The sequence below is a fragment of the Mustela lutreola genome, chromosome 4, assembly GCF_030435805.1.
Source record: "Mustela lutreola isolate mMusLut2 chromosome 4, mMusLut2.pri, whole genome shotgun sequence".
NCBI classification, from domain to species: Eukaryota; Metazoa; Chordata; class Mammalia; order Carnivora; family Mustelidae; genus Mustela; species Mustela lutreola.
Genome location: NC_081293.1, coordinates 10,608,052 through 10,624,999, shown reverse-complemented (window position 1 = coordinate 10,624,999; position 16,948 = coordinate 10,608,052). Strand labels below are relative to the sequence as shown.

The 16,948-nt window shown below is 46.3% G+C and overlaps 1 protein-coding gene across 3 annotated transcripts in view; it reads left to right on the top strand.

The window, feature by feature from the left end:
* The window catches only part of PLPP4 (phospholipid phosphatase 4), a 116,748-nt gene that overhangs the window by 15,040 nt on the left and 84,760 nt on the right, over positions 1–16,948 (top strand). The window contains exon 1 of one of the 3 annotated variants that reach the window (XM_059173019.1): positions 12,515–12,699. The exons of the other annotated variants lie outside the window; for them this stretch is intronic. Coding sequence (XP_059029002.1) covers positions 12,590–12,699 — 110 coding nt within the window. The 5' untranslated portion in view covers positions 12,515–12,589. Of the gene's footprint in view, positions 1–12,514; positions 12,700–16,948 lie in introns of those variants that run through there. 3 annotated transcript variants of the gene reach the window in all.

Below are 16,948 nucleotides of genomic sequence, written 5' to 3'. Positions count from 1 at the left end.
TAGAATTCTAGGTTGACAGTTTTCTTTCAATAATTTAGAGATGGCTTTGGAATTGTCTTGTAGATTCCAATTATTTCTGATGAGAAGTTACCTGTCATGGTCATTGTTGCTTTCCTGAACATCGTGTGGTTTTCTTGTTGGCTGCTTTTAAGAGTTTATCTTCATCTTTGGTTTTTAGCAGTGAGACCATGGTATGTCTAGGTTGGTCTCATTGTGCTTGGTTTCCTGGACTTTCTCAGAGCAATGGTTTGATGTCTTTCATCAGTTAAATATTTATAAGACATTATTTCTTCACATACTTCTTCTGCCCTGATCTCTTTCTCCTTTCTTTTTGTTTTTTTCAGTTATACAGATATTAGACAGCTTTTATTACTCCACAAGTCTTGGATGCTGTGTTGCATCATTGTTGTTGTTGTTGTTATCTTTCTTCCCTGTGGCTCAGTTTAAGCTAATTTCTACTGACTTATCATCACATTCACCTATTCTCTATTTTCTACTCTGTCTATTCTGCTGCCAAGCCCAAGCAATGAATGTTTTATTTCCAATGTTCATTTTTTTCAGTTACAGAATTTCTATTTGGTTCTTTTTTAGAGTGTTAGTTTTTTTGTTGATGTTTTCTTCTTATGCATCCATTCTCTTCATCTTTCTCTATAATTTTTTAATGTATTTATGATAGAAAGCCCCTTTCTGCTAATTCCAATATCTAGGTGATCTATGGTTCTGATATTTTTTCCTGTGGAGTGTGGGCCATATTTTACTGCCTTCTTCACATGTGTAGTAATATTTTGTTTCCTATTGGACATTATGGATCATAGATCATAGGAACACTAGATCATTACTGTCTGTTAAAGATTATTGGATTTTATTCTTATAGGAGGTTGATCTACTTTTAGGTCACCTTCATCCTTAGAACCTTGGTTCTAGGCTATATTTGTGTAAGTCTGTCTTGGTTTTGCCTTTGATCCTATGGTGCATCCTTTAGTTCTGGGATGTGCTTTTTATTACTGTACTTTGGCTCTTCTGAGGTTTCAGTAGAAAGTCTAACTTGGAAAAACTTCAAGTCCAAACTCTATCTCCTGGGACTGGCTAGCTGCTGAAATTTCTGCTTCACTTTTAGACTGTGGCTGTTACGTCCCAATGGGGTCTTTGGGGTCTTGTCTTACATGTTGAAATATCTGAGTTAGCCAGTAATTTAAAGGGAATTTGTACACAGAATTTTAGGTTTCCCTTTTTTGGCTAAACTCCTTTTCAGGAAGGTTTCAACTTTGTTGTATTATCTGGTATTTTATTTCTATCTGCTTTTTCTTTTTCATAGTCTTTTTTTCCCCTTCTTCTGCTTTGCTGATTGTTATGCCTTAAGGCTGTTCAGACCAGCTATGGATTTCTTTAGGTTTTCTTTCTTTTCAGTGGTGTTTTTTGAGAGGAAAGAGAGACAAAATGAATGGGTTCAATCAGCCATCTTAGGCTGGATGTCTTTTTAAAAATATTTTGCAAATTTTTCTTGGGTACAATGTTCATGTTTTTTAATACATAAATTATATTTTTTTTAAAAAAATTCATTGATTCTTACTTTTACCCATGAATATTTTTGTGGTTTTCTGAGTCAACATTCACCTGGCCTCTTCTTTGCCCACCTAAAATCCTACAGGTATTTTCCAAGGCTTGGCTCAGAATTTGCTTTTCTGTTTATCTTGTCTGAACCTATTAGCCCTGAATGAATATGTATATATAAAATGATGATGACAGAGTCATATAGAAGACCCACATTTATCTTTTCACTTAATGATGGAAATATTTTGTTCCTGAATGTGTTGTGCTTTTCTTTTCATTTTTTTTTTTTTTTTGGGGTAAAGATTTTATTTATTTGACAGAGAAAGAGAGACAGTGAGGGAGGGACTACAAGCAGGGGGAGTGGGAGAGGAAGAGGCAGTTTTCTTGCTGAGCAGGGAGCCCGATGCGGGGCTCGATCCCAGGACCCTGAGATCATGGCCTGAGCCAAAGGCAGGCGCCTAACGACTGAGCCACCCAGACGTACCAGGTGTTGTGCTTTAATTAAGTTTTGTGGACCAATGAAAAGATTTCAGTCATGTAGGGAGAACATATTAAACTTTAAAAATATGAACACGTACTCATGAAAAATAACATGAAACATAGATGCCTTGCTTTGATTTTTTTCCTGACACAGAAGATGTTGTTATTATTTGCTGAAAGTAGCCAGCTGGGGGGGTTTGACTCTGGGGGGTGATGAAGATGATAACAACTAGTATTTATTGAGCACTTACTGTATGCTGAGTAGTGTGCTATGGCACTTTGGACTCCTTATGCCTTCACACAGCCCTGTGAGATAGAAATTTACAATTCTTCTTATTTTTGGATGAGAAAACCAAGGCTCAGAGAGGTTAAAGAACATGCCCAGTGTCACACTGCTAATCAGTGAGATGAAAGTGCTTTCTGTGAAAAATTTAAATTGAGTATTTTAGGAGCTGGAACTATGTACAGCAGATTTGGGCACAGAGGGGATGCGAAGGGATTGGTAGTGTGGCTTTCTGATAATGAGATGACCCTGGCAACCCCCATGAAGTCACGGACATGAAGGGGAGAAAATGGAACATTGACATTTTACCAGAAGGCACCACAGAGTGGATTATATTATACCCAGTGTCTGACCTGACTGGGCTCTAGGCGTTGCTCATCCATCTTCCTCTGTATTGTCTCCCAGATCCTCCTTATGGTTTAGGAGCAGAGCTTGGCCTAGAACCTCACTCTCTTGACTCCTGGCCACAGGCTGCTGGGGCAGCTGACTTCCTGTGCTGCTTCTGCGGCATCAGTTCTCCACAGTCGGGCTGGTCCGTTCCCCACCCTGTTGGGATCCCTTGAATGCAGCTGTATTTCTTTTCCTTTTTCTTCTTAAAAAGATCATTTATTTGTCAGAGACAGAGAAAAGGAGAGAGCACAAGCAGTGGGGAGCGGCAGGCAGAGGGAGAAGCAGGCTCCCCTCCGAGGAAGGAGCCTGATGCGAGACTCGATTCCAGGACCCTGGGATCATGACCTGAGTCAAAAGCAGACACCGAAGTGACTGAACCACCCAGGCATCCTTGCACCTGTGTTTTGAAACAGCCTCTGGAGGGCAGCTGGAGAAGAGAGCTGCTTTTTATCAAAACAAGCTCTTGCTCAAAAGGAAGTCCTTTGGCCAACACTGGTTTCCCTACCACCATCCAGGTATAAGATGAGTAAGTTCTGGAAACCAAGGCACGGCGTAGTGGTTGTAATTAACAGTACTGTATTATGTATTTGAAGGTAGCTAAGAGAGTAAACCTTCAGTCTTCTCATCACAAAAAAGAAATGATGGATCAGTGCCATGATGGAGGTGTTAATTAACACTAGAGCATAATCATTCTGTAGCACGTAAGTGTATCAAAACAACACACTGTGTCCCTTACACATACGCAGTGTCCATTAGATCTCAGGAAAGCTGGAAAAAAGTCCTGACAGTTGACAGTTCCCCTCTGAATTTATCACACTTCTGTGGCACACATGGGAGAGACGTGTCCACAGTCCCAGAGCACGTGAGGTGACAAGTGAGTCGTGCCTTCAAGTTTGTCCTCTCCTCATGGTTTCTGTGACCTAAAGTTTCCTGTGGACTTTGTCTTAAGTATCAGGACAAGGGATGAACCTGAAGTTCAGGGGTAGTTGTTTCTGGAGGTGTTTTTTTATTGTTGTTTTGTTTTTGTTCTTTGTTTTTAGTGAAGTCCAGCTTTGAAAGCTGGAGGGCACTGGCCGTCACACTGAGAATACCTACACTTTGGATGGAGTATCTACGGATGGTGACACAGCACTTTCCCTAGTCCTGTTCCCTTATCCTGGGAGCAGCAGTGGGTCACACGGGGGCCGAGACTGCACTCCCCTCACTTCAGATGCTGTAGAAATCACCCCCATCCTTCACTCCGGCAGATTCAGATGTGCACTGGTTGTGTCCCATACCGACCCAGGCTTAAGAACGTGAAACAAGGAACAGCACACACCTGCCTCACCAGGCCGTTGGGACACAGCAAGGCTAGTCCTTCTGGCTGGGGAATTTGCATTATAGGGGGACTGGCCAGGAGGTGGGAGGGTCCAGTGGAGTTGGAGTTTGGGTGGGAAGAATGGCAGTGCTCAGAGATGGGACACCAAATGGAGTGAGGATGTCTGGGAGCAGCGTTGCCCCGGCCAGCTGTGCCCTCCTCTGGGCAGACCTCACTCCTGGCTCTCCAGCCTTGGGGGCTGCCCTTAGAAGTGCTTCTCCAGGAGTAACAGCATCTTTCTTTTTGGATGCTTCCTCTGTGCCAGGTGAGGGTCTTTTTTAGCACAAGCACATTTAATTCATTTTAAGAAAATCTAAAAAGTGAAAAATCACGCCTAAAATCAGAATGACCTCATTAATATATTAAGAATTATATCACTCAACATCAGAAATTATCTTTATTTTCTCAAAGAAACTCAGCAGGGGTAGCTGGAGAACAGCACAGCCTAATAATTTCATTGGCCACATTTTTCACTGTCAGATCGGTTTTGCAAAATACCGTCTAACGATTATTGTTCCACATCGCTGTTTTGGATGACCTGGAGAGGTCTCTATGGAAATTAGTGAATAGTCAGAATATAGGATTATTTAAAAGAAAGGCAGCTTTACGACTTTACAGAAATACAGTAATAACAATCCTACTTTTTCACAGTGCAACTGGGTGAGGTTCTCAGGCTTTGTGTGCAATTAGCTCATCTAGTCCTTATGACACCAGCATGAAGTGAATGCTGTTACCTCTCCCCCTTTGCAGGTGGGGAAGGGCAGGGCGGGGTTGGTGATCTGTCTGTGCTCATTTGCCAGTAGGCGGTGGAGGTAGAATGGGTTCAGATCTACCTGGCTTGGGTAGCTGGCGGTTTCTGTCGCTCTCTTGCTGGGGTTGGGTGGGTTGATAGCTTCGTCTGCAGCCACCCACACATTGGTCTCCTGGACACTGTGCCCGCCAGGGGTCTTGGTTGTAACAGATCCATGGTCAGAGGCCGGGGGGTCTCGTGTCAGGGATCCCCGGGATCTGGAGCCAGACTGCACATCAGATGCTGTCTCCATCTCTGCTTAGATTCCTTCAGTCTCTCCTTTCTCAGTTTGTGAATCTGCAAAGTGGGGAGAAAAATAGAACCTACCCGAAACTGTCAGGGAATAAATTCTGGCGGGCTGGTGCATGGCTGGCAGGGCACGTGCTGTAAACGTAAGCCATCATCATCATGGCGGTAGGCATTAATCTAGAAATTTCCCCACCCTGCTTCTGGTCCCATCTTCAGAGAAAAATGTCTCTTTGGGTGCATTTCTCCCAGGGGTCCTCTGGTCACCTTGACCTCATCTTGTCTGTGAGAGCCACATGTTTATAAGGTAAACCTGTTTTAGTCTACCATAATTGTTGTTTCTTTCTTGAGAAGAGAAGTAGAGCTTCTCTCTGGATGCCAGTGGGCCATGTTGGAAAACAGTGCTGCCTTAGAATAAGCCAACATAAAAAGCATCAAGAGCCTTGGGTGAAGCTTCATTAATTATCTGTGTACTTGATGCCTCAAATATGAATCATGGTTTTCATTTTCCTCTCAAGAATGTGAGCTGCCTGCTTTGAATTAATACAGGAGAACAGTGTTTTAAAAAATTTCCCTACTGCTTTGTCAGCATTCAGAATTACTGCCTGAGGGCTTTCTTCTTCCTCTTTGGAGAATCTAAAGGTAAGTTGAGTACTTTTTGGATTAAATTTAATTATTTCAAGTTTGAAAAAAAGAAACGAACAGAACTTTATGAAGGGGGTACTCCAGAAAAAAGTGTTCCCATTGTCAATTTTTTGTTTCTGAGGTGTTTTTAAAACCAGGCTCCTGGGTTTTTCTGCTGGCTTTGTGGGAAGTCATGAGCCCCTGCCTACAGAGGGAAGTCGGAAAGCAGGTCTCATTCTGGAGTGAGTCAGGTGCGACTTCATGCGGAATGGAGTCAAGTCCTAAGTACAAATCAATGTCAGATAGAAGTGAGTCCAGGCCTCATTTCTCTGTGTGGCTTCGGGTTATGAAAGCATTTGTCCTATTCCATTGCGAGCTTCTTGAGAGGGGGGCTCTGACTTTTGTGTTCATCACTGTCCCTCCCACCCCTGATACATGCCTGGCACATAGTAGGTGCTCATGTAATATTGAGCTTTTGCTGAAATCGCCTCACTACAGCTGGCACCTATGTCTATTGTGGGAAGGGACTCTTCCAGTTGGGATCCCCTGGGCCTATATACAGGAAGACAGAGGTCAAGGCTTGCCCTTTAGATGTACAGAGAAGCTCAAAGGAGAAGTCGAGGGAGACCATGGGGCACTCAAGTTGGACCACTTTTCCTCCTGAGGGAGAAATACAGTGAGGAAAAGTCCAGTGAGATACCCTGTGGGTTTGTGGCTCTGTCAGGTCCCCAGGAAAGGTGACTTCTGACCTTCTTCCACTGGGCTCTGTCATTTAGAGGCTGTGCAGGCTAGCACCAAGCAGGGAGATAGCAAAGGTGACGGTGCGATAGTGTGGCCATGTGTGTGTTTGATTAAATGTCTGGACACACACTGTAGTCTGCCAGGTTTCCATCCCTGGCAGGGCCCATGTCCATAGCGGACTCTCCACAGCCGCCTTGTGTGGGGTCCTCAGTGGGGTCAGACTCGTTTCCTCAGGCGCAGACTTCACACTCAGTTACTTCCCATCTCGTCCTAGGGCATGGGCTTTTCACATGGCTGTGTTACCTCTTAGTCAAAGTTTACCTCTTCCAGAACTACAGCATTTCAAAATGTTACCTTTGCTAGAATTTTTTCCTTTTATTTTCAATAAGCAATATTTTAAGATTATAACCCAAATAAATATAAGCTCAGTGCAGGAAACTTCTATAATATGGAGAGGAAAAAGGGAGGAAAGTGAAATTATTTATGATCCTACTAGCCAGAGAAAAACCACAGTTAACATTTTGGTTTGTATTCTTTTAGTGGTTTTTTTTTCCTTCTCCTCTGCCATAACACGTAATACTTTTCTGCACAAAAGCTCTGCCTTGTCTAAAATATAATTTTGTAACCTGACTTTTCCATTTGGCATTATACCCTCATTATCTTTCTATGCTAATAAATATTCTTCCTCAACTTGTTTTTGTAAAAGCTGTGAAGGTTAGCAGGATACACCACCCCAAAATGTGCCACTTTGACATAAAGATTATTTTGAGTCGAAGGCAGCTGAGACAGATGAGGAAGGCTCCATGCCTTCCCACTCTTTACCTAAAAGTGGGGCATAAATTTTCAAGAGTTCCCCCCTTCCTTCTGTACCAGGAAGGTCAGAAATTAGTCACTGGAGACAGCCTTGGACCCTATCAGTTTGGAGATGGCATTGGAGAAATTCACATAACAAACCGCCACTAGCTTTTATGTGCCATTAGTTTTCTGTCATATACTGACCTTCCTGCAGTTTGCTGCCCTTGAGAGTGCTAAAAACTCTTTTCCTTTGTCCTTTCATTTCTCCACAAATTTATTGTTCTTTACAGGGGATGCTGTACAAGCTGGAGTTCTAAGCACAGCTTTGAGCTACTCATTTTTCCTTGGGTATCTCCCATGTGAAACTATAGGATACATGTTAATAACCTCTTTTTTGTCTTTTTGTTGTTAATCTGTCTTTTGGCATAGGGGTTCCAGCCAAGAACTCAGAAGGGTATCTCCCCTATAGCTGCAACACAGTCCATTAAACTAAGGCAAATAATTTTATACAGTCAGCTGTAGGCTGTTCCTGGGTTCAGGTTGATGTGAACAACACTGAGTTGAACCTTCTGGCTCATGCGTTTTGTGCACATCCCTGATTATATTCTTAGACTTAATTCCTGGATGAGGAATTTCTGGGACAAAGCGTGTTTTTTCTCTACTTCTGCCAAAGGGCAGAAAGGTTATATCAGTTGACATTCCTCTTTGCAGTGCCTAATCTGTCTTGTTCTCATCCTTTCTGCTCAAATGTCCCCTGCTGGAGGAACCTTTGCTGAACATTTTGTTCAGTGTCCCATCCCCCACCCTATTGCATTATCATATCCCCTGTTTTAGTGTTTGAATATACTTATTTTAATCAGAAATGATGCTGTCCATTATATATTGGCATCCCTGTTTGTTGTCTGTCCCCACTCAGCAGGTTGTAAGCTCTGTAAGTACAGGAACCTTGCCTGTTGGGGTCACTGCTACTGGGCAAGGCCCTTCCAACCCTTTTCCATTTCCAACCTACCTGTGCATCTTGGTGTGCAAGACAAGTTTGCTGAATGAATAAATGTTTCCTCACACTGCAAATAACTCATATTATGCATTTTTTTTTTAAAGTTGTTACCTTTATTCTAAAACAAAGGATGACAAACATAATATAATTTATTGCTGGTGACCAGTGGCCTCAGGTGGTTCTGTGGTTCTTTTTGGTGTACTAAGGTGTAAGGCACCTTTCTCATGCACTAATGGAGGGTTTTAATTAATGTGGTTTTTTTCTTATAGTTTACATGTTTTTCTATCTATGAGAAAGGCTATGGACACTGTTTTCTTAAAGCAAGTGATGTTTCTACTATAATTTGCAGCTGCTAATCTGCAAAGGGCCTTGAAAGGAGATAGTCATCTTATTAGAACTGTGTGTAAAGTAAGAGTGACTAGGTTTAGCTTCAGGTCTAAATAGCTCTCCCGTGGTTAAGCGCTTGAGTATGGGGCATGCCTAGAGGCTTTTTAAATTGTTCACTGGTTCTTAGAGAGGAATGGTCTTGATAGTTGTGTTCTGCATGAGTGAGATACTACAGTTCTTGTTACTGAGTTTGTGTTCCCCTGGAGTACAGCAGGAGACTATATCATCTGGCTACTGTAGTAGTTAGAGGTTGAACAAGTAGCTCATCCAGAGAATACAAACAATGGCCATGCATCTGGGGCACAGCTGGGCGACGCTGTCAAGCCCCATGCCTCAGGACTCTGAATCTGACCTGCTCTGTCCAGGGTTTTATCAGCTACTTGGATAAAGACATAGACAGCAGGCTTATCAAATTTGCGAATGACACAAAACTGGGATGGAAGTCTAATATGTAGGATAATAGAATCAAGATTCATAAAAATCTTGGCAGGAATGATGGGTCTGAAACTAACAAGGTAAACCCTAACAGGATTACATGTGAAGCCTTGCAGCTCCCTTCTGCAGGGCCAGCAGAAGCTGCCAGCAAAGGGAGAGGCCTGGCTCAAAGGCATTTTGAGTACAGAAGACCAAGCAAGGACTTCAGGCCTCCTAGATGCTAATTTTTAAAATTAATTATGCCTCATATGCTTTATAAAATTAATTATGTCTTGTATGCTATGGATAGCAGTAGGACCTCGAGATCTGGAGGATGGTAAATCTCCTCATAGCACTTCTTTCCTGGAGCACTTTTCTGGTTCCTCTCTCCCACCTTCCTCTCTCAAACTGTACTGGCTTCCAGCCCCCAACTGAGCTCTGACTTTCTCTGGGCAGCTTCCCCTGAACCTGCAAGATGGACAGCGCCCCTTCGTCCCATTACAATGCTCACCGAACCATGTGGCTGTTGTCTGATTGTCCATCTTCTGCTTTGCATCAAGGACACATAGGGCCTCTCTCTGCCTTATTAGATGCTCCTCCCTGAGCAGTGGCCCTATGATTGGCTCACAATAGATGCCCAGTGGATGCTCTGATTGTTGGTATGACCCCTCTCAGAGTACGGGGCAGGATTCTAGACCTCACGCCATTGGATCTTGTACCCCACTTACCAGTGACAGGTTTGCAGACCCTGTGCTGTGGGTAACAGGGCATGGAATTATAGATGCTTAACTAGACCATGCCCAGGTGTGGACCGCCAAGGAAGGAGAGTGTAGACCATCCTGGGGGTTCCAGGACCTCATCGAGGATGTCAGAAAGAAAGGACAATGCAGTTCGTCGAATGAAAGAGCTTTAAAACAGGTGCCACTCTCCAGCCACGTCCAGCTGCTTGCCTGGTGGGCATCACCGATTAACCAACTGTGAAAGTGGAGTGCTGGAGGGGGAGTTGAAACCCAGTGATCGTAACAGCCACCACATCAACAGCACACCCTGCCTGGACTCTCCCTGGCTGCCAAACACTTTGTGTCACAGTGCCCCTGGCCTCTGGGTGGGGTTTGGTGCTCCTGCTGTCTGTATGGGACAGATGAAGACACTGAGACCTTCTTCCAAGCCAGCTAGTAAGCCCCTGATAACTGAAATCTGCTCCTACTCCAAGGGACACTGATGCTATGATTCTGTGGCCTTGGGGTTTAGTAACAGCCCCTCCAATGTCTTTAATTACAGAACTTCAGCGGCTGGGACTTTGTGCCTGCTTTGTAGAGGCCCCTTCTGCCTCCTTTGTCTGTTTTCAGGTGGGGAGCTGACCCTCCTCTAGTGCCTCAGTGTATGATCCTGGGAGGCTGGTGCTGGATTCCCCTTTTCTCCCAGGATGGCAAGTGACCCAGCTCATCTGCATTAACACACGACACTTGTCCTCTGCAGGCCTTGAGGTGGTGTGGGGTGATGGGTAGAGCTCCCAGGCCCGAAGCCAGACAACCCTGGGTTTGCGTCCCCGCTGCCATGTAACTAGCTGCAGAATCGCCATCCGATCACTTAAACTCTCCGAACCTCAGCTGTGAAATGTGGAATTAGTCTCCTGTTCTGTAGAGCACTTGACCCCGGGGCCCACTTGACAAAAGATGGCTCACGTTCCCGTCTGCTTCCAGGTTCTCAGCTGTGTGGCCCATGGGCGAGGTTGTTAGAAAGCTGTTGTCTAGATGAGCTGAGCCTTTCCATGAAAACTGGCTAACTCCGGATTTCCACCTGTGTGGGGCTTGAGGGGCTTTTCTGCCTTGTAGGGGCGGAGGGGGTGGAGGGAAGGACGGAATCAAATCCTCAAACTCTCCCGACCTCATGCAGCCCAGGTCAGGTCCGTGTCCAGGCCTCTCTGTCCTTGTCATCCTGGCCTGGCTATGCTTGGCCTTCCTAGTTGTCGCGTGCGTGCGTGTGTGTGTGTAGGACACCTACCTCATTTTCCACAACTCTTTCTCATAGCCAGAACTATGATTACAGACCATTTGTGGGAGAGGATATCAGCAAATGTATGAGTGTTTTCTTTGTTGTTTTTGTTTTTGTTTTTATTCTGAACTCGTGGACAGAGAACATCCGTTCCCCAACAGATTCTTTCCTCTGTTAGACGCCAGGTGAGAACTCTGGGTCCTGGAGACATAGCAGCAACCAGACGGAGAAAGTCTTTGCCCCTGTCGAGCTTGTATGCCAGTCCAATGAGAAAGACTAAGCACAGAAATAAAAATATAGTCTGTTGGATGGTGACGAACAGTTGATGAAAAGGCAGCCGAGGAGGAGAGGGAGGACTGGTTCGCAGCGGGTGCTGCTGTTTCATGCCGAAGTGTTCGAGAACACCGGGCTGACAGGATGCTATTTGAGCACCAGCGTCCCAGTGAAGCAAGTGAAGGGCGAGCCTTGCAGGTGTCTGGGGGGTATGCTCCAGGTCGAGGAAATGGCAAGGACAAAATCCCCCTGTCGGGGCACTCTCGGCAAGTTCAGGGGCCCCGGGGGAAGCCACGTGGCCGGAATCAAGCTAGAGAAGCACAAGTCCCTGAGGGATGTGGATTGGCCAGCCTGTGGATTCCAGACCCTGGGGGGAGGGCCGGATGCCATCCTCACCTCTGCTAGTCCTCACTGCTGGGCCAGTGACAGCCCCAGGATCACAGCTTCAAGTTACAGTTCAGGGTCTAGTGTGGACGCACATGGCTCCCAAGTCCTTGCCATTCCCGCTGGCGGGGCTGGAGCACGTTTTCCCATCGCTGTCCCTGACCACATCCTCACTGTCCTGGTTCCCTGTGCCCCTGCCCCCAGTTTGGCGGACTCCTGGCCTGCAGAGGGGTGTCCCCCCTTCCCTGAGGAGCGCTCCCTGCTAGGGCTCCACGTCATCTTCATTCAGGTGAGAGTTGGGATAAATTAGACATATTGTTCGAGTTCAGGACAGGGAGTAGGTGCTGTCTTCCATCAGCAGAGGGGGGGCGACCGTGCCAGCGACCTTTCCCAGGCCCCACGGTTGTTTTGAGCGAGGTGGGCTGGAGTAGTTTTGCTCAGGTGCAAACAGCAGAGCTTAAAATAATGCCGAGCTCTGTGGGGATTGTGAAGACTGAGTGCCGTGGCGTGTGTGACGCACTCAGGAGGTGCAGGGGCAGCGTGAGTCCTGTCCAGTGTCTGCCGTGGTCACCATGGGGGCCTGGGGTGGAGGGACATAGACACGGGCGCTGTGCTCACGCAGCTTCCAGCCTGGCGAGACCCCAGCAGTCCCCGGATATCAGTGTGGTAGTAAGTGTCACACAGGAAAGTGGACAAGTGTGATGTCACAGTGACTGGGCAGAGGTCACCTGTGTTATCATTTTGGGGACTTGCTTTGCATCTCTCTTCTTTTCCTGTTCATGTTTGCATGTCATGTCAACAGCAACGACAAAATAGGGGCGCCCGGAATCTTCCCTTTACCTCGCAGTGCGTCGTCACAGTTGGTCACCAGCATGTGGCAGCATGTTGGCCAGCATGTGGCAGAGTCATGTTCTGCAGGGACGTCCACAGCATAATCCCTGGAAACTGTGGATGTGTTACCTTACGTGGCAAAGGAATTTCAGGTCCCACAGGTAGGTAAAGCTGCTCATCGGGTGACCGGGTGTTGGGGAGTGTTAGCAGGTGGGATCCGTCTAATCATGCGCGTCTTTGAAGCTGAAGGAAGAGGAGGCAGAGAGGGGGCCGGAGAGGTGCGGGGCGCACAGTTCCAGACCTACTCTTGCTGGCCGTGACGTTGAAGGGGGTCATGAGTTAAAGAACGAAGAAGACCTCTAGAAGCTGGGAAAGGCAAGGAAGTGATTGTCCTCTGAGCTTCCAGAAGGGATTGCAGCCCTGCTAACACGTCCATCTAAGCCCAGCGGCGAGATATGCAACAGACTTTTTTTTTTTTTTTATTTTTTTGCGATTTTACTTATTTATTATTAATAAGGGAGAGAGAACACTCACAATTTGGGGGGTGGGTCACAGATGGAGGGTGAGGCAGAAGGACTCTGAAGATATTCCACACGGAGCCCAGAGCTGGACCTGGGGTTTGAGCTCACAACCCTGACATCAGGACCTGAGCTGAAACCAAGAGTCCGGAGGCTGAACCAACTGAGCCTCCCAGGCACCCCCGCATCCCACTTTTGACCTCTAGAGCTGGTGTTGTTAAAGCCACTAAGTTTGTGAACGTTTGTTACAATAAAAGGAAACTAAAACGGTTGGGTTTCAGCCCCTCCCACCCGCTCCCTGGCTCCCTGGGGATGTGCACTGTGCCTCGTTCACTCCGAATTCCCATGCCCGGGGCTGCTTTGGGCTCCGCAGACATTTATTAAACTCTTCGCATGTGCTCCGGGTTGTGCCTCCGAGGTCAGGGCTGGGGTGTGTCCCTTCATCTCTCTCTCCAAATCCAAACCTTTCTTGATGCTGCCCACTGGGAATGGCGGCCAGAGCTTAGGGACCTGCTGCTGGCCCAGGCCAATCTCAGCCCAAGACAGGGCAGCGCAGACCCTGGGGACGCGGTGCTGGCTTAGCTCATGGCTATTGAGGTCTTCGGAGGGGACTCCCTGCAAAACAGAAGGGTTCACGGGTGGAATGCAACACAAGCACACATGTGTTTTGGTGCCAGAAGCTGGATTCCTTGTCACATTTTCAGAAGGACTATTATGGATTGAGAGGTAAAGACAACATCAAAGAGAAAAAACACAGAAAAGAGAAAGGAGCAGAAGTTAAAGGAGACGTGTCCCGTGGGCCCCTCGTAGCCTCCTGCCTGTCTTTTCCCTGCAGAGCGGCTCCAGAGCAGGGACACACCATGGTTCCCCAGAGATTCAGTTTGGGCTGGTCTGGGACAGGGCCAGGCCAGGGGTATTCTTACAAGTTTCTCGAGTGAGTGTGATGTGCAGCTTGGGGTCGAGAAGCGTCCCCAGGACCTTCTTGCTCTGTTCTGGTTTCACATCAGAAGCTCTTCAAACCCTAGAAGTCGTTCCGTGGTATTGCTTAGAGGCCACCCAAGGACTTTACACATGGAGAAATGGAGGTTTAGAGAAACACGTGCCCTCTGGAAGGTTAGGAGGCATGCTAGTGGCCTCATGGAGAGCAGGGCCTCCATCTGTAGACTTCCTGATCGGCGTTGCCAAAAACCTCTGACCATGATGTGCCACCAGCTTCCCTCGGTGAGTGGCTTTCTTTCCGATTCTTTAAGGTTTTCTCACTTCTTCCCAAATCCTCCTTTAAAAGAGCAGCTGACCCTTGGATGAGAACAGACCCCTCTGTCCCAACCTTTCCCTTGATGAGGCAGGAGCATCTGGTGAGCATGAGCACGGGTTCTGAAGCCACGCAGAAGTTGTTCAGAGATCTGGCGGCGCGGATGCTGCGTGGCCTCTGAGAGCCTCAGTTTGACCCTCCGTAGAATGGAGGGAATGTTAGTTATACTCCAGAGGGTTTGTGTTTTTTTTTTTTTTTCTTTAAGATTTTATTTATTTAATTGACAGGGAGACCTTGAGCGAGAGAACACAAGCAGGGGGAGCAGCGGGACAGGGAGAAGCAGGCTTCCTGCTGAGCAGGGAGCCCGACACGGGACTCGATCCCAGGACCTGACCTGAACATGAACATGATCCCAGCAACATGATCTGAGCCAAAATCAGATGCTTAATGACTGAGCAACCAGGCGCCCCTTACTTTGGAATGCACTTGGTGGTGGTCGGGCAGGGTACGCACATTGACCTGACGGGGAGTGAGTCCTGTCCCAGAGGGAATGATTGTGAGTTTCCAAGTGCATGTAGGGTTCGAGGACCTCTGGCTTTGGAGCAGAGGCTCCTTGGGCATTTGCGCCTCATTTACACCACCTGTGCTGAGGTCCATCTCCTGTAGGAGCCCAGGCTCCCCGGGAAGAGCCGAGCCCCCTTGCTGTAGGATTCAGGGGATCGGCTGCCTTCTTCTGCATGTCTCTATTACATAAAAATTTTCCAGGCAAGTAATTGCAGAATGGGGTACCAAGGAGGATAATAGGGGGAGATAATTGTGAATAAATCAGCTTGATTACACTTTTCCCCAAACTCGATTACCCAAATTTGCAGCGCTGTGCAAAATCTCGAAAGCCAATTAAGACCTTCCAGTGAGGACCGTGGAATCTGGGGACGCCTCTCCGATAAGGCCAGCTGGCTGCCCAACAGGTTGAGAATGGCGAGAATCCCCCTTCTGTTTCTGCTTGGTTATATTTTGGAAACAGCCTGGAAGTTTTATTGTTATGTTTTTGAACAAAGCGATTACATGCACTGGTGAGAAGGTCCTGTCTCTTCTGCTGAGAGTGTGTAGAGCGGTTTAGAAGCACCTGCGGAATTCTACAAGGCAGTCATTCTTCTTTTTCTTTTTCTGTGTGCTGCATCTCTTTTTTAAATTTTAAATCCAATTTACTTAACATACAGGGAATTATTAGTTGCAGAGGTAGATTTGAGGGATTCATCCGTTGCATAAAACACCCAGCGCTCATTCCATCACGTGCCTCCTTCATGCCCATCCCCCAGCCACCCATCCCCCCTCCAGCAACCCTCAGTCTGACTGGCAGTATTGCCCCACTGCAGTGGGTACTGATTCATGTGAAGACGCATGATAACACTCATAAAATAGCCAGCTCAAAGACTTGGAAATCATTTAAGGCAGAGAAGCAACAGTTGCCTTCTTTAGCAGTATACTGTTAACCTCCTTTTCCAGTATTCCTTGGTCTTTATGCTCAGTGTTTTCCTAGCTTTACTGAGCTATAATTGACACATAACAGTGCATAAATTTAAGGTGTATAATATGTTGCTCTGGTACATTTGTATATTGAGAAATGATTTTCACTGTAGTATTAGCTAGCACCTGCACTGTGTCACATAATTAGTGTTACCTTTTTTGTGGTAAGAACATTTAAGATCTATCTTAGTACATTTCAAGTATATAATATAGTATTATTAACTATAATCACCATGCTATACACTAGATCTCTAGAACTTATTCATCTAATAGCTGGACGTTGCTACCCCTTGAGCACTGTCTCCCCGTTTCTTCCACCCCCACCTCCATCCCTTGTTAACCATCATTCTAGTCTCTGTTTTTGTGAGCATGGCTTGTTAGATTCCACATATGAGATCATACAGTATTTGTCTTTCTCTGTCTGACCTGTTTCTCTTAGCATAATGCTCTCAAGGTCCATCCATGTTGTCACGAATGGCAGATGTCCTCACTCTTATGGCTAAGTGGTATTCCATTGTGTGTGTGTGTGTATATATATATATATATATATATATACCACATCTTCTATCCATTCATCCATCATTGGACACATAGGGTTCTTCCCATATCTTGGCTATTGTGAATAATGCTGTGGTGAACATGGGCGTGCAGATGTTAGGGGTGAAGATGTCAATTTGGAAAGAGCAAGTTGGGCTGGCATGGTCCTGGGTATACATGTTGTCCCCACTACAGAAGAGCCCAAGTCCTGGGATGGCCTCAGGGAGGGCCTGGAGGGAGGGAAACTTGGGAAGAAGAAAGTGGGCAGGGAGATAGATCAGAGCATAGGAGGATGGTGGCCCAGGAGCCCAGGGTTAACACTAGCCCCTTTGAGTAGGGTCACAGAACCTTCTCCTTAGGCAAGATGGTGAGGCTTGTTGAATGCACGAGTGAATGAAGGGGGAGTAGAAACTAGCATTTATTGGGCCTGCTTCCTCTATGCCAGTCATCTCATTGATAATAATTCTTTTCCAGATGAGAAACTGAGGCACACAGAAATAGAGTGATTTGGCCAAGGTCAAACCAAAGTATATGTATTTCAGAATCTGTGCTTCTCATTTAACTACCCTGCTGTAC